This window comes from Phocoena phocoena, chromosome 8 (assembly GCF_963924675.1).
Source record: "Phocoena phocoena chromosome 8, mPhoPho1.1, whole genome shotgun sequence".
NCBI classification, from domain to species: domain Eukaryota; kingdom Metazoa; phylum Chordata; class Mammalia; order Artiodactyla; family Phocoenidae; genus Phocoena; species Phocoena phocoena.
In genome coordinates, this window is record NC_089226.1 from 2,678,268 (window position 1) to 2,702,125 (window position 23,858).

General features: G+C 45.8%; 1 protein-coding gene across 4 annotated transcripts in view; it reads left to right on the plus strand.

Annotated features, from left to right (window-relative positions):
- OPCML (opioid binding protein/cell adhesion molecule like) overlaps positions 1-23,858 on the plus strand; it is a 1,073,563-nt gene that overhangs the window by 966,403 nt on the left and 83,302 nt on the right. For all 4 annotated transcript variants that reach the window (XM_065882990.1, XM_065882987.1, XM_065882988.1 and 1 more), the window contains one exon: positions 1,668-1,793. In XM_065882990.1, coding sequence (XP_065739062.1) covers positions 1,668-1,793 — 126 coding nt within the window. The remainder of the gene's footprint in view (positions 1-1,667; positions 1,794-23,858) is intronic.

Genomic DNA, 23,858 nt, shown 5'->3' on the forward strand with positions numbered 1-23,858 from the left:
GAGGCTTGTCGCTGGGTTGGGGTCAGACTGCAGAGGGCTCAGGTCAGGGAAAATAGGCTTGTGCTAAGCCTGGGGGGCACGGTGAGCTAAGGGAGCGAGTAGCGGGGCTAACAGTTTGATGAGATTATTGCCTGAAAAGATCACTCTGGTCACATGGAGGGGGCAGGTTGGAGGATCCAAAATTGGAAAGAGACCAGGTGGGATGGTCCAGGTGGGAAGTTGTTGCAGTTGACCATGTGGAAATTGCTGAGAAACCCAACTAGGCTGAGGGTGATGAGAAGTAAGATTAGAGAAGGAATCTAGGTATTTTCCAATGCCCAGCTTCAAATGGAATTAAAAATCAGGCCTGGAGGTAGGACAAGGTAGACAGCAAGACCAGGGGTCATGTCAGCCTTTGTGATGCTGACAGGTTAATGGACGTGGACCTGGCCCATCTTTCAGTCTGTTCTGAAAGATGGCATCATTGCTGTTGTCATCCTTATCACCACTGTCATCTTAGCAGCTACCAGTGATTGCTTCCTTTCTACCAGGTGCCCTGGTCAGCCATTGTTTCATTGAAACCTCATAACATGAGTTTAGCTACTGCTGTCATCTGTTTCACAGGTGAGGAAAACAAAGCCTGAAGAGATGAAGACAATTCACCTTGCCCAGGTCACTCAGCAGGTGGGGAGCTGGGCTCCAGAGCTCTGCTCCTAACTGCTTGGACATGATACCATTACAAATAAATTGTATAATGTGATCTTAGCGTAACAGTAGTAGCCGGGGCTACTATTGCTGGTGGGGTCTAGGGGAGAAAGCAATTAATGCTGAGTGGGAGGGTCAGTGAAAATTTACCTGAGTTTTTTTTTTTTTTTTTTAATGCGTTACGCGGGCCTCTCACTGTTGTGGCCTCTCCCGTTGCGGAGGACAGGCTCCGGACGCGCAGGCTCAGCGGCCATGGCTCACGGGCCCAGCCGCTCCGCGGCATGTGGGATCTTCCCAGACCGGGGCACGAACCCGTGTCCCCTGCATCGGCAGGCGGACTCTCAACCACTGCGCCACCAGGGAAGCCCTTTACCTGAGTTTTAAAGGATACATTTTAAGGAAGGAGCAAGAATTTCCAGGAAAAGAAATGTGATTTCCAGGAAAAGAAATGTGAAAGAAAATAATTCTCGGACCGCACAACCTGTGTGAGGTCAAAGAATTCAATAGTCTGGAGTGCTCAGGAAATGGTAACTAATCCAGTGCGGTTGAGGCTTTGTGAATGAGTCATTGGAAACAAAGGCTGAGCTGGGGATTACGTGTGTGGTTCCTGCATAAGCCAGGGGTTCCACTAAAAGGAATGAACACACAGGTCCGATAGGAACTCTTAGAAAACTTTGTATTTTCCCTTTGGTTCTGCTTTTCCATCAACCATCAGTACTTCACTTACTGTTTCCCCAGAACCACCCCCCCAACACCTGCATCCTGGTACATCCAGACATTATGTAGAGCTGCTTCCATGAGTGCCCTGTACATGTTGTGTTAATGGTCACATCCTTGGCGAATCAAGCATAAAACTCTAAAATTTATTATTGAGAATAATATTTATTTTTAAAAACATGCTGTATGGATATTTATAGGCTAACACCTCCTTTTGTGTCAAGAATCGTTCTCATATATTTCTTTTCCCCTCTGTCTCCTTACAGTTCCTCCCCAGATCATGAATATCTCCTCAGACGTCACCGTGAATGAGGGGAGTAGTGTGACCCTGCTGTGTCTTGCTATCGGCAGACCTGAACCAACGGTGACATGGAGACACCTGTCAGTGAAGGGTAAGTCGTTTACTTGGAGGAAGTTTTCAGAGTTGGTATATTGAAGACTTGCTTCTAATGCACAACAAAAGTTCAAGACTCAGAAAGCAATGCTGTATTTGTAACATAGTGATGGAAGAACAAATAGATGACATGCATCAGTCACCAGGTATTCCGTTCTAAAGAAGGGTTTGTAGAGAACATTTACTGAGTTTTTTTCTCTGTCCTTTTTATGACCTTAGAAGACTTGTGTTTTCCCAACTATGAAGGACAGAGATACCATAAGAATAACTTCCAACAAAGATACGAATGTCTCGAGGTGGGGATGCATGGGTCAGTGGGTTGTCTGTCCTTTCTTGAAGTAGAGGGCTAGAAAGCTAGACGGTGCACTGAAAGTGTTGGTGTTATTTTGTGCATCCAGGAGAAAAAGGATCTCCTTCTCAGTGCTTTCAGGACACTTACCCAGAGTGGAAGAAGGATGCTGGGAATGGTCAAGTGCCTGTGCTGGGCGCTCAGTGATTGGTATTAAACATTAGTTATGATCATCTCCAACTTAATAGGAAGGGAACCAAAAGGACAGTGGACCTTATCCCTTTGGAAATAAAACTTACTCTAAGTTGAACTTGAGAGATGGGCAAAGAGCCACCTGATGTATTTACCCTGTTAACAGAAACTGATTAATTCTATAAATTATACAAGAAACAAGTGCTTTCTCAGGCATTAGAAAATATAAACATGAAACCCAGTGAAAAGGAAAATGTGTGGAGTATGCCTGTGTGTGATATATAAAATAATATAAATCTAGAGGAAAACTAGGAATAAATCTTAGTAATGTTGAGCTAGACAAGGACTTGCTAGTTCACTAAAAGCTCTAAGCATAAGAGAAAAATGATAACTTTGCTTTTGTATTATTTTCCTGTGATTGCCATAGCAAAGTACTACAGACCTCATGGCTTAAGCAACAGAAATGTATTTTCTTACTGCTCTGGTTGCGAGGTGCCCATGATCAAGGTGTAGGCAGGATTGGTTCCTTTTTTTTTTTTTTTTTAAGAAGATGTTGCAGGTAGAAGTTTATTAATTTATTCATTATTTATTTTTGCTGTGTTGCGTCTTCGTTTCTGTGCGAGGGCTTTTTCTAGTTGTGGCAAGCGGGGGCCACTCTTCATTGCGGTACGCGGGCCTCTCTTGCTGCGGAGCACAGGCTCCAGACGCGCAGGCTCAGTAGTTGTGGCTCACGGGCCCAGTCGCTCCGCGCCATGTGGGATCCTCCCAGACCAGAGCTCGAACCCGTGTCCCCCGCATTAGCAGGCAGACTCTCAACCACTGCGCCACCAGGGAAGCCCAGGATTGGTTCCTTTTGAGACCAGTGAGGGAAACTCTGTTCCAGGCCTCTCCCCTAGCTTCTGCTGGTGTTTCCTGGCTTATAGGTGCATCACCCCAATCCCTGCCTTCATTGTCACATGGCCTTCTTCCTGTGTGCATCTCTCTGTGTCAAATTTTCCCTTGTTATAAGGGTAGCAAACACATTGGGTTGGAGCCCACATTTATGACCTCATGTTACCTTAATTACCTCTATAAAGACCCTATGTCCAAATAAGGTCACATTCTGAAGCACTGGGGTTAGAACTTTCAGGTATCTTTTGGGGGCGTGGGGGTGGAGGATGAAATTCAACTCATAACTGGCCTCATCAATATTGAAAATACCATTAAGAGTAAATGAAAAGACAAGGTACAGATTGGGAGCAAACATTTGCCATCCATATACCTGACAAAGAATTTACATCTGTGCTGTATGAAGAATTCTTACAACATAATTCTAACCACCTACCTTGAAATGAACCAAACACCGAAAAAGACAATTCACAAAAAATATGTATATGAATGGAATAAGAACATGAAAAGATGCTCAACATATCATAGAAATGAAAATTAAACTGTAATCAGATTCCACTACACAACTACTAGAATGACAAAAATTTAAAAGACTGACAATATCAAGCGTTGATGAGGATGTGAAGCAACTGAAACTCTTACACATTAACTGTGGGACCACAAAATGCTATTGTCACTGAACTTAGTTTCAGTAGCTTGCCACTCAAAAGCTAATAATTCGAGAGGCAAGTGTCAGTAGAAAGGAAAGGTGCTTTAATTGTGAAAGCCAGCAATCTAGGGAGATGGTGGACTCATGTCCAAAGACCAACTCTGAAGATTCTGCTCAGCCAGGACAGTTTTTAAAGGGAAAAAGGGGGGAAGAATCTCAGTGAATCATTTAGGCAGGAGGTTGGGTTCTGCATCATTCTCCGTTGCATGCAGACTGGCTGACTCTCTCTTCAGATGTCATCTGCCTTCAGGGTTGCTTGGGGGGGGGGCTATTGGGGTAAAGAGCTAGTCTTACTTCTTTTTATCTAGGAAAAGAACCAACAGGTTAGACTAGGCATGGTGTGCATTCAGGAGAGCATAGGTCAGGAGTTAGTTTAAATTGCCTAGTGATCTCATTCCTATATAATTAGGGTCTTTTAAGGTTAGAGGGGAACAGAAATGGACAAACAGGAAAGGGGCAGAAGTGTTGCTTTCAGTATAAGTACTGTGGAAAACAGTTTAACACTTTGTTAATAAAGTTAAACATACACTCAGCATATGACCCAGCAATTCCACTTCTAGGAGTTTACCGAAGATAAATGAAAACATATGTCCACAGATATACATTGTACACAGATGTTCATAGCAGCTTCATTTATGATAGCCTCAAACTATAAATAAACCAAAACCCTCAACAGGTAAATAGCTAATTGTGGTAAATTTAAGCAACAGGTGGTTTCTCAGAAATTAAAAAGAACAAACCACTGATACATGTAACAAAATGGACGAATCTCAAAAGCATTCTGCTGAATAAGAGAAGCGGAAAAAAAAAACCAGGTACTTTATGATTTCATTTATATGAAATTCTACAACAGGCAAAAACTAATCTAGAGTGACTAAAATCAAGTCAGTAGTTACATAGGGTTGGGGTTTTTGGATAATTGACTACAACGGGTACAAGGGACTTTTTGGGGTGATGGAAATCTTGAGCACCGTGGTCCTTATATTGGTGCTTAAATTAGTGAAAACTAATCAACGCTACACTAAATACGGGTGCATTTTGTTGTCTTTGAATTAAATCTCAATAAAATTTGAAACCTATACCTACAGAGATATAGGAAATAATGACCTGAAAATGTGCCCCTAATTTGGAACATTAATTATGTGAGAAGCATTCACCAAATGAAAGACTGGATTTGCTACTAGGAGCATTATTCAAACTTTCACTATCTCGTGTTCCCCATGTACATTGAGAATACATATTTCAGCCCCTGCCTTGTTACAGGGGAAGATAATGATAATAAATCCAGCAGACATCCTTCGTGTAAAGACCTCAGGTTTGAAATCCAAAATGTCAATATTATAAAGTAATATTAACAAGAATATTAAAAGAGGTATAAGAGATATCACAAAGCTCAACTTTAATGTAAACACAGCAGTAGCTTGTGTTCCCAAAGATACAGGCTCCATCCGTGGAAATTTTGCTCAAAGTCAGGGGGGATTTTGATTTACATTATACACAGAAATATCTCAAACCATCAGACTAATTTCAGTGCATTTATGTGATCCTAAACACATAGTTTTCTCAGCCTAGGAATCTTTTGGAAGGTGCTTTGACTTTGTGGAACTGTTTTAAAGCAATTCTTTATAATGGTTCCATGGTAAGGGTTCCCTCTTAAAATAAGAAAGATTCAGACATATTCCTAATCTTTTATATAACATAATAGTTGCAATGCAGCCTCAAAAAAAAATCCCAAATTGACATTCCTCTCTCCTCTTTAAGTCTCCCAGCCTGTGTTCAGCTTTCAAGTTCCCGTTTGTGTTTTCATCGCTCTGGCCTTCACTTTGCCGTCTCTGATTTCCCCTTTTGTCTTTCTTCCCCGCCTCTTAGTGACATTTAAACATTTAAACTCAAAGCATCATTTCCCGAGTTTGAAAAGCACTAGAACCTGGAGGATTTGCATGTTTAAAATTTGTACCTGCAGGGTGACCACTAATATTTATTTTTAGAAGGACACACCTTCTCACTTGGAGTTGGGGCGACTTTGGGAAGTTGCTTTCAAAGGTTTAGAAGAGCAGCCAATATAACTTGAACAACAAATAGCATTTTTAAAACAATTGACTGTTTAGTTCAGCAAGCAAGAGTAAGAAATAGAAGTTGTAATGACATTTCCTTTGAAATTCCAACAAAATTACATCAGAGAACATAGCCCCCTAGACAGCTGTGTTCTGATAACGTTAATGCAATGTTTGAAAACTATTGTTTAAATTTGGGGATCTGTATAGCAGGAATGAATAAACAAGCTTCCATTTAGAAAAAGAATATTTTAATGGGCAGATTATTAAAGATTAAGAATAGTGGTTATGGTTTAAAATGACAATTTCTATAAATTATAGAAAAAGGTAAAGACAAATGAACTCATAAATCCATGATCGCACTAGAAAATAGTAATCATTTGTGGATCAGAAACAATGAGGAATCTCTGAAATACAAAAAGTACATAGACATAATGAAGGAAAAAATGCAGCTCTAAAGAAAAAACAAAACAGGAATATGATCTATGGCTGAAATGGTAGTTGAGAAAGGAAGCATTTTAGGTCATGGTAAAATGTTAAAAACTGATTGGAGCTGAGGGTAGGCAGGGAAGGGAGCCCTGAGGGCATTTTCCGATTTCCATGATGTCAGTAGTCCCATCCTTGCCACTTTCCTTGGAGCCCCCTTGAAGTACCTTGGTTTTTTAGGTATCTTTAGGTTTTTATTTCCTCTTAAAAACAAACAACATTGTAAATCAACTATACTTAAATTTAAAAAAGAAAAGAAGGGCTTCCCTGGTGGCGCAGTGGTTGAGAGTCCCCCTGCCGATGCAGGGGACATGGGTTCGTGCCCCGCTGGGAAGATCCCACATGCTGCGGAGTGGCTGGGCCCGTGAGCCATGGCCGCTGAGCCTGCGCGTCCAGAGCCTGTGCTCCGCAATGGGAGAGGCCACAACAGTGAGAGGCCCGCGTACGGCAAAAAAAAAAAAAAAGAAAAAAGAAAACAAACAAGCAAACCCCAAGCAAGTCCTTCTTATTAAAGCAGGGTGAAAGTTTTGAACAAAAAATCACTGTGACTCCAGATGTGGGTATAAAGACTGCTAGTGTTTCTGTCCAGACTAGATGTGCAGCTGGAGTCCTCTGACCCCCAGTTCCCTTTGCAGTACTGACAGGTGCACCAGGATTCCCAGAAACTAGGCAGGCACCCCCACAGCACATCTGCCTCACTTCTGAGGAAAGCTGGAGGTTTTTACAGGATCATGCTTATTAGCACTGGGACTATCTCAAAGCAAAGTGCTAAGTACACACACATTCGGGGGGGGGGGGGGGTTTGCATTTGACCAAGCATCTATTCTTTAGCTTTAGATATAAAAAGTTATATCTAATTTATTTTCAGCAGCAGATGATGGGCTTTTTTAAGTATATGTATATATATTCATATGGATTTGCTGGAGAACATGGCTCTTGTTTAGTAGACTTCACACACAGGGTCTGCTCTGGCTGACCTACCGCTTAGAAGCTAGGATCATGATGGAATCCCAGGCCAGGGAAAAGTGGGCAGTCCCCACACAGGCAGCCAAAGTGGACTGGCAAGGAGCCAGTGTGTTTGGGCTATACTGTGACACACACAGGTGGGTTCCAAGAATGATTTTCTCTTCCCTTCCTGAAGGACAGGAGAAGCAGCTCTGGGGCAGCATTCGTTGAATGCAAAAGTATGAATAATGTGAAAACCATGTTGGAAGAGGGAGTAGCGGAGGACACAGCCCAGGCCGTTGGGTGGGAAGGAGGGTCTTCTTTCCTTCTTAAGGCGCCGTAATAATCCACTGCAGTGCTTGCACACCTGGCCCCATTTCCAATGACATATTTGGAAAGACCAGATGTTTGGGGAGAATAATAAAGTCTTCTTTCCTGTTTCCTCTCCGTGGAGATTTTAAGATGACAGCTACTCACCTGTGAGTGAGTTGATGCTACAATCGACTCCTATACAGTCATACCTCAGGGAGCAAGAGAAAGAGTTATTTCACAGAAGTAAATTTTCCCGGTAACCGAAGCTGATGCCTTTATGCATTGACTTGAGTCATCTTTAATGGAAGCAGTTTAAAAATGGATTACACTCATCTCTGTTGCCTTGAGGAGAGTGGGTGGCATTTGGCCTCATTTTTAAAATGTAATATCAACATCGTGCATACCGGTTGTTTGTGTCTCACTGTTTGAGGTCTGGATAACAAAGAACATGGCCCTAAAATACTGCTCAAATTCTTGTTTCAGTTTTTTATAGTTCCTCTATCTTTCCTTCCTTCTCTCAAATCGGAGGATTGTCAATGCTTCCTAAAGACCACGTGTGCCTTTTAGCAGCTTCTATCTACTTGTGTTTCTTCTATCTACTTCTAATTTGTCGTGAACAACAATCCATATAACCAAGGTGATGCGTCCTAAGTAAGAACGTAGTATGGGGGAGAGCCTTCTGAGGAAAGGCCGTGAGCTTTCAAGAATAAGTGGTAAGTGGCACATATGCTGGGGGGAGTGTGGGCAGCTTTGTTCTAGATGTATGAGATTGCTAGACCAGTGAATTCCATATAAGAGAAGAGGGATGACTCCAGCAAAATCATCATCCTTGGTTCTGACCTAGCTGAGCAGGTCTTTCTCTCCTGTTCACTGTGCTAGGTATTGAGGTTAGGAGATGTACTAGTCCCAGAATGTTTCTACCGCAGCTCTTATTTTTCATGCTAGAAATTCTTGAGAGGAAAGTCTTAAAAGAAATTGCCAGGTCCTTAACGTTACAAATAAAAGAAGCGCTAACTCTCCCTCATATGAAGGTGTCGATTCCTCATGGCTGGCAGGGTTAGCTTCTAGATGGAACTAGACTTCAGGTCCTTACGACCTGGGATTGAAATCTGGCCTGAGCCTTGACAATCTGAGTGACTGTAGAAAAATCATGGCATCTCCAGGATCCCTAATCTCCTGGACTGCAGAATGGGGCTATTTATGCCAACTTCCTCAGATAATTATAAGGACCAAAAGAAAAAACGAATGGAAGGCTTGTAACTGCACTGGACACACATATATGAGTCGCCCAGCAGTTTTCTAAATTGCTGTTGTGCCGTGTTTGAATTAAATTACTTCTCAGAATCCTTGTAGCTTGTAGTCAGCCTGAGAACTCATCATGTTACCATCATGCTTATTGTGTGTCAAGACTTGTACACTTTACATGTTTTAACTAATTTAATGTCCCAGCAGCCCTGAAAGGAAAGTGCTAATATTTATAATTGTGCTTTTCTTTTTAAGTATTATTATGCCCATCATTATGCTTATTCCTATCTCTGTCTTTGTCTCTTGTTCCTCAACGTCTTGGGTCATTCATTAGTGATTCAGTACCTCTCTGGTACGTCTAAAAATTCAGAATGACATAGCAGTTTTATTTGTAATAGACAAACTTGGAAACAGTCCAAGGGGTGACTTGTTAGACAAACTATGTCACATCTACACCTTGAAATGCATTTCAGAAATAAAAAGAAGTGAACTGTTGGGGCACTCGACATCCTGGGTGGGCCTTAGGGCATTATACAAACGCAAAGAGTCAGTCTCAAAGGGTGGGGATACTGTATGATTCCACTTTTATAACATCCCCCGAATGGGAAAATTGCAAAGATGCACAGCGTATCAGTGATTGCCAGCAGTTGGGGCGGGGCGGGGGGTGCTGCACGAAGCAGTTGCTTTGCAGTGAAAGACTGGCTCCATGTCTTGATTATTGTGGTACTTAGATGAATTGATAATGTGTGATGAAGTGTTCAAAATCTACACAAAGACATAAAAAATGAGTACACGGGGCTTCCCTGGTGGCGCAGTGGTTGGGAGTCCGCCTGCCGATGCAGGGGACGCGGGTTCGTGCCCGGTCCGGGAAGATCCCACATGCCGCGGAGCGGCTGGGCCCGTGAGCCATGGCCGCTGAGCCTGCGCGTCCGGAGCCTGTGCTCCGCAACGGGAGAGGCCGCAGCAGTGAGAGCCCCACGTACTGGGAAAAAAAAAAAAAAAAAAAATGAGTACATGCAAAAACTGGTGGGATCTAATCCCCATCATGTGGTTAATTGCTTCGTGCCCTTATCAATTACCTGGTTTTGATAATGTGCTTTAGTTACATAAGATGCCGGCCACCGGGAGAGCTGGGGATGAGTACACGGGACCCCTCTCTACTATTTTTGCAACTTCTTGGGAGTCAATAATTATTTCAAAATAAAAAGTTCAAACCAGGAACCATAAATAAAATGAACCTCTAGGTTTCCACTAATAACATGCTTACGTAAAAATGTACTGTTTGTGAAATATTTTCACACGCGTCATTTCAAGTGACTTTATAGCAACTTTCTAAATAGATCCAAGAAGAAATATTCTACCTATTTCCCAGGCAGAGAAACAGACTTGAAAAAGTTAATGGCGAATGACTCACAGTAACTAAGGTTACTGTGAAAGGACCTGTGAAAGGACCCTCATCCCTGTTTTTCAAGTCTCGAGTTCTGTCCGCTGTACAAAGATGGCTCCCATCCCTTGAGGGTGGAACAGGTACAATATGAGGTGATATATTTTATCAAATTCTGCTTGTTACCTGGGGCACCCAAGGGTGCCCATGCGCTTACATTTTCCTCTCTAATTCCACACCTACCTTCCTGTGTCTGGACAGTTTCTAGCCACCACTCAGTACTATGCTAAGAAAAAAGCCTCCAAATGAAGAACACTTCCCTGCCATCGTCTGTGGCAGGTCTCTGTTGTTACTCTGCTTCTATTAAAATAAACCCGCTGAGACCTACCGACCTCATTTCTCTTCTAAGCCATCCCAGGTGCGAGTTCCGGCCACTAACAGGAATTGCCTATTAGTTGACCCGCTGCCTCACCCACTCCTGCTCCTACTTCTTTGTCTCCCTGCGAGGCAGCCAGGATCCTTGTTTCTAATCTGAAGTTGTGTTTAGAGCCTAATTAATCCCCAGAGTGTGAGAAAGAGGTGTCTGAGATGAGAAATCAAGGTTATCCATATCTTGTTCAGTGGAACAGTTATGGGCAAACAAGCTGTTCCTCTCATATTTTTGCAAAGCAAATTTATGTTCACTAACTTTGGTTCTTGTTGTAAATGAGAAGTGTGTGAAGGTCTAGCAGTGCGCTTTTCACCATATGGGTGCCCATATGTTTTCCTCTTTTGCTTGCGTACATTTTCACTTTGGCATGCACATATGCCTGTATTTTTGCAACTTAACAATATTAAAACTAATCCCATTTATGCTCCTTTTGGGTGAGTTGATTGAGTCATAAATTCCTGAGAATCTCTTCTTTGGGAGGCTGAAGTTCTTTTGTGTGAGCAGGGGGAGGGCAGAGCGAGCTATCCTGGCAGAGGGATGCAGGCAGCCAGCATCACTGTGGAGCTGATGGAGCTGATGACCCTGACCCTGGCTCCAAAGTGGGGAATCAAACCCTGGGACACTAGGAATGTGGGCTTATGTGCCTTGGTAGTCTCTTCCTCCCTGGGAAGAAACCCTCACTAAGAAACAGAAAATAATCCCCCAGGGGTCTCTCTCTGAGCATCCAGGCGAAATAACTTACCTTAGCGCAAGCAGTCATGATGCCTTGAGCTGTTTTTTTGTTGTTGTTGTTGTTTGTTTGTTTGTTTTTGCGGTATGCGGGCCTCTCACTGCTGTGGCCTCACCCATTGCAGAGCACAGGCTCCGGACGCGCAGGCCCAGCGGCCATGGCTCACGGGCCTAGCCGCTCCATGGCATGTGGGAAATTCCCAGACCGGGGCACGAACCCGTGTCCCCTGCATCGGCAGGCGGACTCCCAGCCACTGCGCCACCAGGAAAGCCCTTGAACTGTTATTCTTGATGTGCGACTGTACTTAATGCTACTCACATTCCTTACACAGAGTTGATCAACCGCGTATATCAGAAATGGGGCAGCTAGAAATTAGGGCTGCCCTGAAGGAAACTTAGCTTCTTCCCTCGGCTTTTTAGATAGTAAAAATAAGAATGGATATTAACATGTCCTATACCAAGTGAAAAGCGCAACTAACTCAAATGTAAAGTTGGAATTGGAAATGCTACCTGATGTTTGTTGTAAGATAGTGTTGACATTTCTCTCTTTTGCATTAATTCATTCATTCCTTCGATGCATCAAGAATATTTGCTTGCCTCTGTAGCAACCATGGTGTGTAAAACAGACAGGATTCTTGCCCTTATGGAGCTTATAGTCTAGTCAGGGAGATAGTCATTATTCAGATCACCAAGAATATGTAATTTCTGAGTGTGGTTACTGCTATAAGGATGGGTGGCCGGGCAGCATGAGCTAGACAAGGGTAAGTCTTTCCTGAGACAGTGATGCTTTAACTGACATAGTAGATGAACAGGAGGGACTTCTCTGGCGGTCCAGAGGTAGGACCTGTGCTTCCACTGCTGGGGGTCCAACTTTGATCCCTGGTCAGGAAACTAAGACCCCACAAACCATGTGGTGCAGCAGGAAAAAGAAAAAAGAAAAAAAAAAAAAGATGAACAGGAGTTTAGTAGGGACAGGGATGGGGATATGGTCATGTGCTGGGGCCAGGTTATGTGGAAACCTTCCAGGTGAGGGGAAACAGCATGTGCAAATGCCCTGCGGTGAGGGGGTGTGTGCTTCTTCAAGAAAAAAAAGAACTGCATCTTTTTTTTCTAAGTCAATTTTTGTTTTATTAGAGGAAAAATCATTTTAAGTTTATTTTCACATGACAGAGAAAGATCAGAAATATTTCAGTTGCTTTTACCCAAATTAATTTTGCTTATTCAGAGAACTTGCATTTTCCCCTATGACAAAGTAATTCTTTTCCAATTTTTTAAAATTGAAGTATAGTTGATTTACAATACTGACCAAAGAGGAAAGCCGTAGGAGGGGCGAGGGCTGGGGAAGGATAAATTAGGAGTTTGGGATTAATATATACATACTACTATATATAAAATAGATAACCAACAAGGACCTCCTGTAGAGCACAGGATACTCAATATTTTGTAAAACCTATGAGGGAAAAGAATCTGAAAAGAAAAAAAAAAAAAATATATGTATGTATAACTGAATCACTTTTCTGTACACCTGAAAGAACCGTGTCTTGAATGTGTAGAAAGCAGGAGAGACCATGGGCTGGGGTCGGGGAGTCAGGGGCCAGGTCACACAGAGCCCTTTACAGAATTTGGTCTTTATTCTAAAGTCACTAGAAAATGCAAAGACAGTTGCGAATAAGAGGGCTTGGAAATGAGATGTTCTTATGTCTGGATTTAACCAGGAACAATGCATGTCTGATCTACTCATTATCTATGTAAATCTGGCAGATCACTAAACCTCTGTCTCAATTTCACACCATCAGCCAGGAAGGAGTTAGTAATAATATGTACCCTTGTGGAGGAAGGGAGAATGGAATTTGGAAGTATCTATTCCAAATGCTTTTTAGATTATAATGTAAAAGGGGATATTAACATGTATCATAGCAAGTGAAAAGCCCAACTAACTCAAAAGTAAAATCAGAATTGGAAAGGCATCCAGAGCTGCCTGCCTTCTGTTGTAAATCTTTCTCTTTGCTATCACGATGTCAGACTACGCCATTGAAATCAGTTGGACACTGATAAAATTGAGACCAGCGTTACAAGTACTGTAGATCTAATTGGCCTCAGCAGTGGGTCCACAGTGACTTTTGCTTCTGAACAAAATCGTAGGCTTCAATAGAAAATAAGCAGCCTGGCTCCATGCTCACGTACTGCAGCCACCTCTGGAGATAATGCACTTTAATTTAGACATGGAGCTCCTTCATCTGGACAGATGTTGAAGGAGCGTCAGAGAAGTTTGTTTCCTCCCTACCTCCTGGACGAGCCCCCTTGATGGTGGATTGAAAGGACCTCAGGGCCTGCTGTGAGCACCTGCAGTTCTTGGTGTTGCTTTTCCACAGCCGTTTACATCTCTTTCTAAAAACCTCTACATCTCTAAAAGGAACCAAAGTTCCTATAAATCATCTTTTCTTGCTCAAGCTATCTTAAATTGGGTTTCTGTCACTTACAGACAAAGTAGTTCTGGTTAAATTCACCATGTGATGGACAAGCTGCAGGTAAATGAGTTGAACAGAGCATGGTCCCTGCTCTGAGCCCAGAGCGGAGCAGGGGAAGGACTCATAAACCTGACATTGCTACATGGTGTGGATGGTGCCACGACACCTGAGATAGCCTCTTTCTCATAGAAACGAGACAGGGAAGGGGATGGCTGGGGTCCTGGTTAACTTCAAGGCCCATCATGGGTCAGAGAAGACCCTGGAAGTTGACTAGGGAGCTCTGGGTGGGTTGCTGAGGGGCTTCCATGTCTAAATCAGCTAGAATCAGGGCAAGACAGACACACGCCAGTACATCGGGTGCACAGCATTCATCCAGGTGACCACAGGGGCTGTGGAGCAGGCTTGCCAAGGTGGAGGCACCGAGGATACAAGGGTGGCCACACCCAGCCTCTGTACTCGCCCAGCTCTCTCGCTGCTCCGGGACCAAACATCTAGTTTGTCTTAATGTCTTCACTCACTGGTTCACTAACTTTTCCTTGAGATGGTGTGCTCCATCCCAGCCAGAGGAGATACCTCTCCCCTCCCTGCACATAAGAGTACAGGTACCCGGCTTAAACGTTTGTGATGTTCTCTGGCGCCTAGCGCAGTGCCTTGTGACCAGAAGGTACCTGTTGAATGATTGCATGCTTATCCGTCAGTCTTGCACCTATCTTACAGAAGCCGGAGGAAAATAAAGCAGAGGGCTGTAGGGGTCTGCCTAGAGTAGCCTCCAGATCTGGGAAGCATTGTCTGGGGGATAAAGGGGGAGTTTGGTGTGCGAGTGAAGCTGTTTGGGGAAGGTGAAGCCAAATCCGACCTTTGTACCCTGACACCAAATTAAGTCTCGGAGACGGAGTTTTGGGTGAAGGAGAAAAGAATGGCTTTCTAGCTTTGCCAGGCAAAGGGGACCACAGTGGTCTAATGCCCTCAAAACTGTGTGTCCCGACCTGGAGGTGGTAGTGAGGAGTTTTATAGTAATGGTTCAAAGAGGGCGTGATCAGCTGGTGGACCTTCTTCTGACTGGTGGGGAAGTAAGTGGGAGTCGGCATCATAAACTTTCTGGTTCCAACAGGTCTGGGGTCTACGTGCTCGTGGGTGGCAGACAGTTAACTTCTCCCACCTGGTGGGGGTTTCAGTATCTGCAAAACAGCTCAAAGACATTATGATGTGCATCCCCTGAGGGGGCGCCAGGGCCTGCCCCAAGGCTGCAATATTATTTCTTGACTGTTCCTCCCTTGTCTCTGCATCCCCTCCCTTTCCTAATTAGCATCTGTTTGAACCTGAACCTGTCCATTGGAACTCAGGGAAGGTCAAGGAGGCTGAATGAAGCCTATTTCCTGTAATCAAGAAATGGGGGACACAGGAAGGCTTTTGTGCCCCAGAGCCCCACAGGGTCCTGTTCAGTTTCAAAGGCACTCAAGTTTGCTCTGCATTAGGCGGTTGGGGGCACTTCCAGTTTCATCCCTAAAGTGCTTTTTTCCCCTTTTCCCCACCATCTCTCCTAGTCCATCCTTCTCTAAAAACTGTCCACCATGCCAGGGACCAGGTAGTCTTACTGCCGAGGTTTCTTTATATGAGATTTTTACCTGATAGTGAGGCTCCCACCAGCCTGGGTCTCCAGAGGGTGGTGATCTGTGATCTGGAAGGTGTTCCTCGATTCCTGACCCATCCTGTCCTTGTGGAAAACCTATGACTTGTGCTGGAAAACTCATTAGCTTTATAAAGGGGATGTACGTCAAGAGTTGGGCTGACTCGCCTTCACCATGCTGTTCAGTTTGGACGAATTGTGTGAGCGACTTTACCATCTTACGCTCGTGAATTTATGTGTGTTTTGCTGCAGTTTGGGGCTTCCCTCTTGCTGTGGTCTGAATGTGGGTTGGAAAAGAATTGCCAGACACAGGCAAAATGTAAAGAAGGTCGAATTTATTAGAGGGAAGGGTCGCTGCCAGAACAGCGGGCCGACTTCCTAGTAGTCTGGGAGAGTTGAGCCCGAACGTGTGCTATTGATCAGTTTTTATAGCCAGAAAACAAAGGCGTGGTCTGAGGTGGAAATTTCGTTTACTGATTGGTCGAGGCACATATACCTTCCTTCTATAGGGTGGGAGAGGGACAGGCCAGATGCCTTTCCTTATTTGGGACAGGTCCCGTTGCCTAGGTGGGCTCAGGAATTTCGTAACCCTCACAACATGGTGGGGTAGGCGAGTAAGAGTCCGGTAGGGGGCTTCCCTGGTGGCGCAGTGGTTGAGAGTCTGTGCAGGGGACGCGGGTTCGTGCCCGGTCCGGGAAGATCCCACATGCCGCGGAGCGGCTGGGCCCGTGAGCCATGGCCGCTGAGCCTGCGCGTCCGGAGCCTGTGCTCCGCAACGGGAGAGGCCACAGCAGTGAGAGGCCCGCGTACCAGGAAAAAAAAAAAAGAGTCCGGTAAGGGGTGTAACGCTGAAACTTTTTCAGGCAGGGTTGTCCTTTGTCCTTGAAGCACCATTGTCCTTGGAGCACCACGTTCCCCCTCTCTTTATTTATAGGGCCAATCCAATTCCTTGGCCCTATTGGATACACTGTTCATATCTACCTAACTGCCTAATTCCCTCTCAGGCATTCGGGAACCCCTTTGTGAAAAGAAGGGGCAACGAACTCTCTCTGGCTGCCTCTTGCTGAGCCAGGGCCTTGTGGGGCCCTGGGTTCTTGTTGCCTGGTCTCTGTCAGGGTGTATATAGGGAGGAGTGCGGGCCCCATGGAAAGTGATAGCAGCTTGTTCAAGGGTTGTCTAGCCGGTATTCTTGTTGCATCGCCATTTGGAGGTTTATTTGTTGTATTCTGGAAGAGACAAACTTAACAAGGAGGTTAAAAATACATGGCCCGAAGATCAGTAGAAGTAGAAAAGCCACTATAGGGCCTAGGAAAGGGGTTAGCCAAGAGAACCAGAACCAGATATTAGTCTTGAAGTCCCACCAGTCAAATCCCCTGAGACTCCTTCCTTGTAAACTCCATTAGCTCTTTCAGTAATGGCTCGACGATTAGTCTGGACCTTGCCCGATTGGTTGACAAAAAAACAGCAATCCTCCTTTAACATTGCACAGGTCCCTCCTTGATTAGCTGTTAAGAGGTCAAGAGCTCTTCTATTTTGTAAAACCACTCCTGCTAGAGAATTTATTTGTTCTTGTAGCGTGTTAATTTGAGCTGCTAGGTTGACAGTCTGTTGTGTGAGTTCAAGAGAGAGCTGTCAGGCAGTGAAAATGGAGTTTAAAAGTCCAGCTGAGCCTGTTTCTATCCCAGTGAGATACCTAGGACTGATTATCGTGAGAGTTGCCCGTCTCTGTTTATGAGGTTGAGAGTATCAGGGAAGCGGGATAGTGTCATTTACAAGAGTAAGGTTAGGAATAATGTGTGTAAGAGTACAGGTCCCCTTCCAGTTAGCTGGAAGACATAAATAAGCATTAGACCCACATAAGAAATAGGAGCAATCTGTAGGGTCTAAGCATACATTCAATGTGATGTTGAAGTATGGTTTCCCTAAATGAGTGGGAGTGTTCTCTTCCCTCATAAGTAGTAGCTAAGGTCATTCTGGCTAAAAGGGAAAGGCAAGCCGCGTTTGAGGGATGAGTAAAAAAATTATAGGCCCGGTTACAAGAGGGAATAGTGGGGTACCAGCCTACGTCATAGTCTTCAGGTGTCCTAAGTGTCTTACATTCTTCTTGCTTAATATTCAAGGATTAGAACCAAAAATTGTGGGTTTTATAGGGACAACTTGGAGACGGGGTAGGGCAGATGGAAGTTACAAAATAGCTAGCTTGAGTCCAATCGGTGGTTATATTGGGGGGTTTGGGGAAGTAAATTTTGTAAAAAGGGGAATCATAATAATAAGAATGGGGGTAGTTAGTTCTGTTGGTTAGGAGGGGAACCCACATTCGGGTAGGGGAAGGAGTGAACGTGTGATTGCAGTACTAGGAGATACTGAGGAATCTACCTACTGAGGGTCCTGGATGAGAGGGGGAGGATACACATAGAGGGGCTGATCATACCATAGAAACTGAAGGGAGTATGGGTCCTCGAAGGTTATAGTGAGGTTTTTGATGTATGTGGTTGAGGAGTATATGATCTACAGTTGGTTTTACTCTGGGGTTGATGGCCCACCCTGGTCTATTGAAATATGAGGGGGCTAGATAGGATTCAGGTTGGCTCCATTCAGCCGGTGGAATGGGGAGTGCCACGAGGCCATATCAGGAGGAAACCATGGCACAAATCCAGCAGTTCCTGTATAAACCCAGAGATGGCCGATTAAGAAGTTGAAGGGCTTCCTGAACTGTCGGTAAATATGGATGTGGGTTATATGTATGAGCGAAGATACAAAAAGAAAGAAGAATCAGAACAGTTCTCGGGAAGTTATATTTAAATATTGATAAGAGTTGATCCGGGGTATAATCTTGAAAGTCTCCCTGGAGGGTTTTGTCCCGTGTTAACTGATATACGTATTGTCGTCGCTGGGAAGGGGTTAGGATGGATAGGTGGGGATTTTGAAGGTCTATATCTTATAATAAAAAGTAGTAAAAGTGGAGTGTTGAGGTGGTAATAGGGGGTGGTCTGCCAGAGAGAGATGATGGAGACGACAAAAAAAGTAGACCAGGGAGCTGATTAATAGTATACATCTAAATTAGGAGGTGGCAGGGTGTGAGAAATTATGATTGTACCACCTTAGGGATGCCTGAGTCAAGCAAGAATGCCAGGAGGTAGTTCCACAGGAGTAGGATAAAACTACGCAGGGGAGAGAGAGAACCCATAAAAAGAAAACACGGGTGATAAGACTGAAAATCAGGCTGTCGAGACTCGGGGGTTGGAGAGGCATCACCTGATTGTCTTCTGAAGAGGAGGTGGAGGCCGTCCAGAGGCTCACAACCGTAGGGGGCGTCCGGTGAACCTTCAACTAGTTGAGGATTTTCGTCTTCTGGAGGAGGGGCAGTCTTTAGTCGCGGCACATGAATCCGAGGAGTGAAGCCTTGTATTTTGGCAGCTTTGGGGGTGGTCAGTAGGACTCGATATGGTCCTGTCCACAGTGCTGTGAATGGCCTCTGATCCTGTGGAAGGGCCTTAACATATACCAAGTGGCCTGGAGTTAAGTGGGGAGGGGTTTCTGTGAAATTGGGGTCGGGCTTAGGACTATCTGGATCCCGGTATTCCCAGATACTTTTAAGGGTCAGTCCTAATGTTGGGAGATATTGTGCCAGACAGTGAGTTTCTGGATCCACCAGAAGGTCCATATTTAAGAATGGTCTTCCATAGAGGATTTCATAAGGACCTAAATGAGTCCTGGCCTTTGGAGTGATCCGGACTCTTAGGAGAGCAGTGGGAAGGAGGGTGACCCACGTCTGGTGTGTCTCTATGGCAAGGGTGCCATGCGGAATGAAGACAATACTTGATTTGGAGGGCCTCGCTAACCCCTTGGGTCAGACTTGAAATAAATGCGGGGCCGTTATCTGATTGTAATGAGCGTGGCAGCCCAAACCGAGGTATGATATGCTCCACAAGGGTAGTGGTAACCTCGGATGCTCTCTCAATCTTAGTAGGGAAGGCCTCTATCCATCCCGTGAAGGTGTCTGTCATTACTAGGAGATATTTAAAGCCTTTACAAGGGGCCAAGTGGGCAAAATCTATCTGCCAATCTTCTCCTGGTTGGTTCCCCCGGCATTGGACCGGGTGAAACAGTGGGGCGGGGGGGTTTATAGCCCCTTCTGGGTTGGCCTGGCAACAGACTGGGCAGGCCTGGGATATAGATTGGAGGGTTGAGAGAATTCCTTCCCCTGTGAAAATTGGCCCTACCAGTTTAAAGAGGGATTTAGCTTCTAAGTGAGTAGCCTGATGAAAGTGGTTTAGAATCTTGCACTGGGAGGCTTCTGGTAGAAGGAGCTCGGCATCTGGGCTCTGTAGCCACCCCTCTGGGGTTAGAGTGAATCCAGGGGTTTGTCCCTCTTTTAGTTCTGACTGTGAGTTTTGTGGGGTTGAAGAGTCTAAACTTGGGATCAAGGGGGCCTGTAGGACATTTTGGGTGGCTCTTTTGGCCTCTCTATCTGCCGTATTATTTCCTTTAGTTGTATCTGACCGGTCCTTTTGGTGTGCCCTGCAGTGGGTAATGGCTACCTGCTTAGGGGTCTTTATGGCCTCTAACAGGTCCAGAATCTCTGGCCCATGTTTGATTGGAGTGTTACGCATGGTCAATAGGCCCCTTTCCTTCCAGATTGCCCCATGGGCATGGACTGCATGAAAAGCGTATGCTGAGTCTGTGTAAATGTTAATTCGTCGTCCTTTTCCCAACTGTAGTGCTCTAGCTAGTGCTGTGATCTCTATTTTCTGGGCAGAAGTAGTTGCCCCATGAAGCGGGCCTGACACCATTACTTCTGATAAACTGACTTGCATATCCTGACATCCTTTGGCCCTCTCCAATAAAGCTGAGGCCGTCTGGAACCATTCTGCATCAGCGTTAGGCAAGGTGGTGTCTTGTCGGCCTGGCCTGGCACTGCAGGTATGGTCAGTTACTTCTAGGCAGGAATGTAGTAGAGGGGTGTCGGGGTTTCGGCTGGGCAAGAGAGTGGCAGGGTTTAGAGTAGTACATGGCTTAAATGATACTTCTGATCCCTCCAAGAATAAAGCTTGATATTTTTGGATTCTACTATCCGAAATCTAATGAAATGCTTTGGAGTTAAGGATATCCATGACCTCATGTGGAGTATAAAAACGGTAAGCAGGGCTTCCCTGGTGGCGCAGTGGTTGAGAGTCCGCCTGCCGATGCAGGGGACGCGGGATCGTGCCCCGGTCCGGGAAGGTCCCACATGCCGCGGAGCGGCTGGGCCCGTGAGCCATGGCCGCTGAGCCTGCGCGTCCGGAGCCTGTAGTTTGGGAGCTTCCCCTGTTGGTACGGCTGCAGCAGCTAGTGCCCTAAGGCAGGGGGGCCACACTTGAGATGTCATGTCTAGGGTTTTAGACAGGTAGGCTACTGGGCGCTAAGATGGTCCCAAGGATTGGGTTAATACTCCCAGGGCTACTCCCTTTTTCTCATGAAGAAAGAGAGAGAACGGTTTTGTCAGATCTGGTAGACCTAGGGCTGGGGCCGTGACTAGGGCTTTTTTTATTTGTTTAAAGGCTGCTTCCATGTCAGGAGTCCATTCAAGAGTGAGATCCTCTGGTCCCTTGAGGGCCTCATAAAGAGGCTTAACTAACAGTCCATAAGTAGGAATCCAGACTCGGCAGAAGCCTGCCATTCCTAAAAAGCTTCTGAGCTGTTGTCTAGTGGCTGGCTGGGCCATACCTAAGATTAGTGTTCGATGGTCAGGAGCAATATGTCTCTTCCCAGGGCTAACACTAGTCCTGAGAAGGTAGCCTGTTGGGTGCCTTAGCTGGGGAGCCCTAGTACCCTTGTTCTGCTAAATGTCTGAGAACAAGTATAGTATTACTCTCTGAAGTTAGTCTTTCTGGGCCACAAATTAAGAGATCATCGAAGTACTGAAGGAGGCAGCCTCTATTTTCTAACGTCAGTGAGGAGAGATCTTGGTAGTGCTTGGCCTAACCAATGGGCGCTGTCCCGAAAACCCGGGGGTAGGACTGTCCAAGTAAGCTGCTGGGCATATTTGGTATTAGGGTATCTCCATTCAAAGGCAAATAGGAATTGAGAGTTAGAGTAGACTGGGATGCAAAAGAAGATTTAGATCTAGGACAGAGTACCATTGGGTTTGTATTGGAATCTGGCTCAAAAGGTTATATGGGTTAGGAGCTATCAGGTGAATAGGGACCACAGCCTGATTAATGGCCCTTAGGTCTTGAACTAAACGGTGGGGACCATCAAGTTTCTCTACTGCGAAGATCGGGGTACATGAGGAGTTACAGGGGACGAGTAGTCCCGTTTGAAGAAATTTAGAAATTAGAGGTTGTAGGTCCCCTCAAGCCTTCTTCCTTAAGTGGGTATTGCAGTTCCCTAGGGAAAGAGTTAGGGTTCTTACATGGATGACTACTGGGGCGGCGGTGGTGGACCTACCAGGAATGGAGGTGTCCCTTATCTCCGGGGCAACTTGGTGGAGTATGTGGGGTGGGACCTAATCTAGAGTAGGCTTCGCGGTAGCTATTAAAGTCCATATTTACTGGCGTAAATGATAAAGTAGCTTTAAATTTTGTTAAAAGGTTCTGGCCTACCAGAGGTATTGGACAGGCTGGGAGAACTAGGAAAGAATGGGTGACTAGAGTATTTTCAAGGGAACAGGATAAGGGAGGTGTAAAATGGCCATGGGAGGGCTTTCCGTTTATCCCCGTTAAGAGGATTGAGGAACGGCGAGTGGGGCCAGAGAAGGAGGTCAGGGCTCAGTAAGTAGCCCCTGTGTCAATTAGGGAGGTTATAATAGCCCCTGCCACATCCAGGGTTACCCAGGGCTTCTCTGGTCTTAATGGGGAACATAGACGCCTGTAGACTGAGCCCTGGGCACCATCAGTCATCCACATCCAGGAGCCCCAGATCTAGACCGCAATCTGGTTCTTGCCCCTGCTAGTCAATTACCACCGACAGGGGCATTTGGCCTTGACCTCGGCCCAGGGGGCTGGGACCTGAAATACGCCTGGTGTTGAGAGGTTGTGGCGTTGGCCTCCCTGCTTGAGGAGGGCAGGGACAACTCCTCTTCCAGTGACCCTTTGGGCGACAGTAAGGGCACGGGGGATCGGGTGGTGGGGTGCGGCCGTTCCTGACCCTATGCCCCTGCTGACCGCACTGGTAGCAGCTCAGCGGTGGTCTCCGAGACGGGAGAGGGGCTCCCGTGGGTCCCTGTCGTGGGGGGCACTGGGCAATGGCAAGAGCCATATACTGAGCGTGCCGTTTTAACTTTCCCTCCTCTCGGTTCTCGTCTGTTCCTAGAAGCCTCCTCCCTATTGTTGAGGCCCTTAAAGGCCATGTCAACAGGGCAGGAAATGGGGTCTGTGGCCCTTGATCTAGTTTCTGTAATTTCTGTCTTATGTCTGGGGACGCCTGGCTTATAAAGTGAACTGCAAGTATAGCCTGACCTTCAGGGGTCTCGGGGTCTAGGTTAGTGTATTTCCTCATAGCCTCTGCTCATTGGGTCTGAAAAAGGGCCGGCTTCTCTGAGTGTTCCTGTGTGACTTCTCTGAGTTTATTATAATTGACAGCTTTGATGATTGCCGTTTTCATACCTTCTAGTAGGCAGGTAATCATGTAATTTCTCCTAGTGAGCCCTCCTGCTGGTCCATCTTCATTTGCCTGGTGTCTCCATCCTGGGTCTGCCCGTGGGACTGCCTCTGCCCCCGCCCGGTTCTCATGAGGATTTTGGCCTGTGCCTCACCTGCCCAGGCCTGAGCCAAGGCCCAGATCCTGGCCTTTTCTTCATGATGCAGCAGGTAGTTAGGACCACAGGAATATCTGGCCAGGTTAAGTCAAAGGCTGTAGTTAGGGCCTGGAATTCCCTGATGAACCTGGAGGGGTCCTGGCTAAAGGAGCCCAGTTTCCCTTGAATATGAGAGAGATCAGACACGGGGAAGGGGACAGAAACTCTGATAGTACCTGGGTCTCCATTAGCGACATCTTGTAAGGGAAGCGTATTGGGAGTCGATTCAGAGCATTGGGCTGCTCATGACGGAGTGTGGGGAAGGGAGGGAAGGCCTGCTTCCAGGTGTGGAGGTGGGCGTTAGGATGCAGAAGGTTGAGGGGGAGACTGGTGAGATCGGGGACAAGAAGGGTCATCCAAGATACCTGGTGGAGGGAGAGATGGGGAGGGACGAGGTAGTGAAGCTAAAGGAGGAGGGGGGGAGGACAAGGCATTAAAGCAGCAATGGAGAGACACACGCTACAGGAGTCCCTCAGGCTCAGATTCTGACTGAGGGCCATGAAGGCCTGCATGTATGGAACCTCGGAA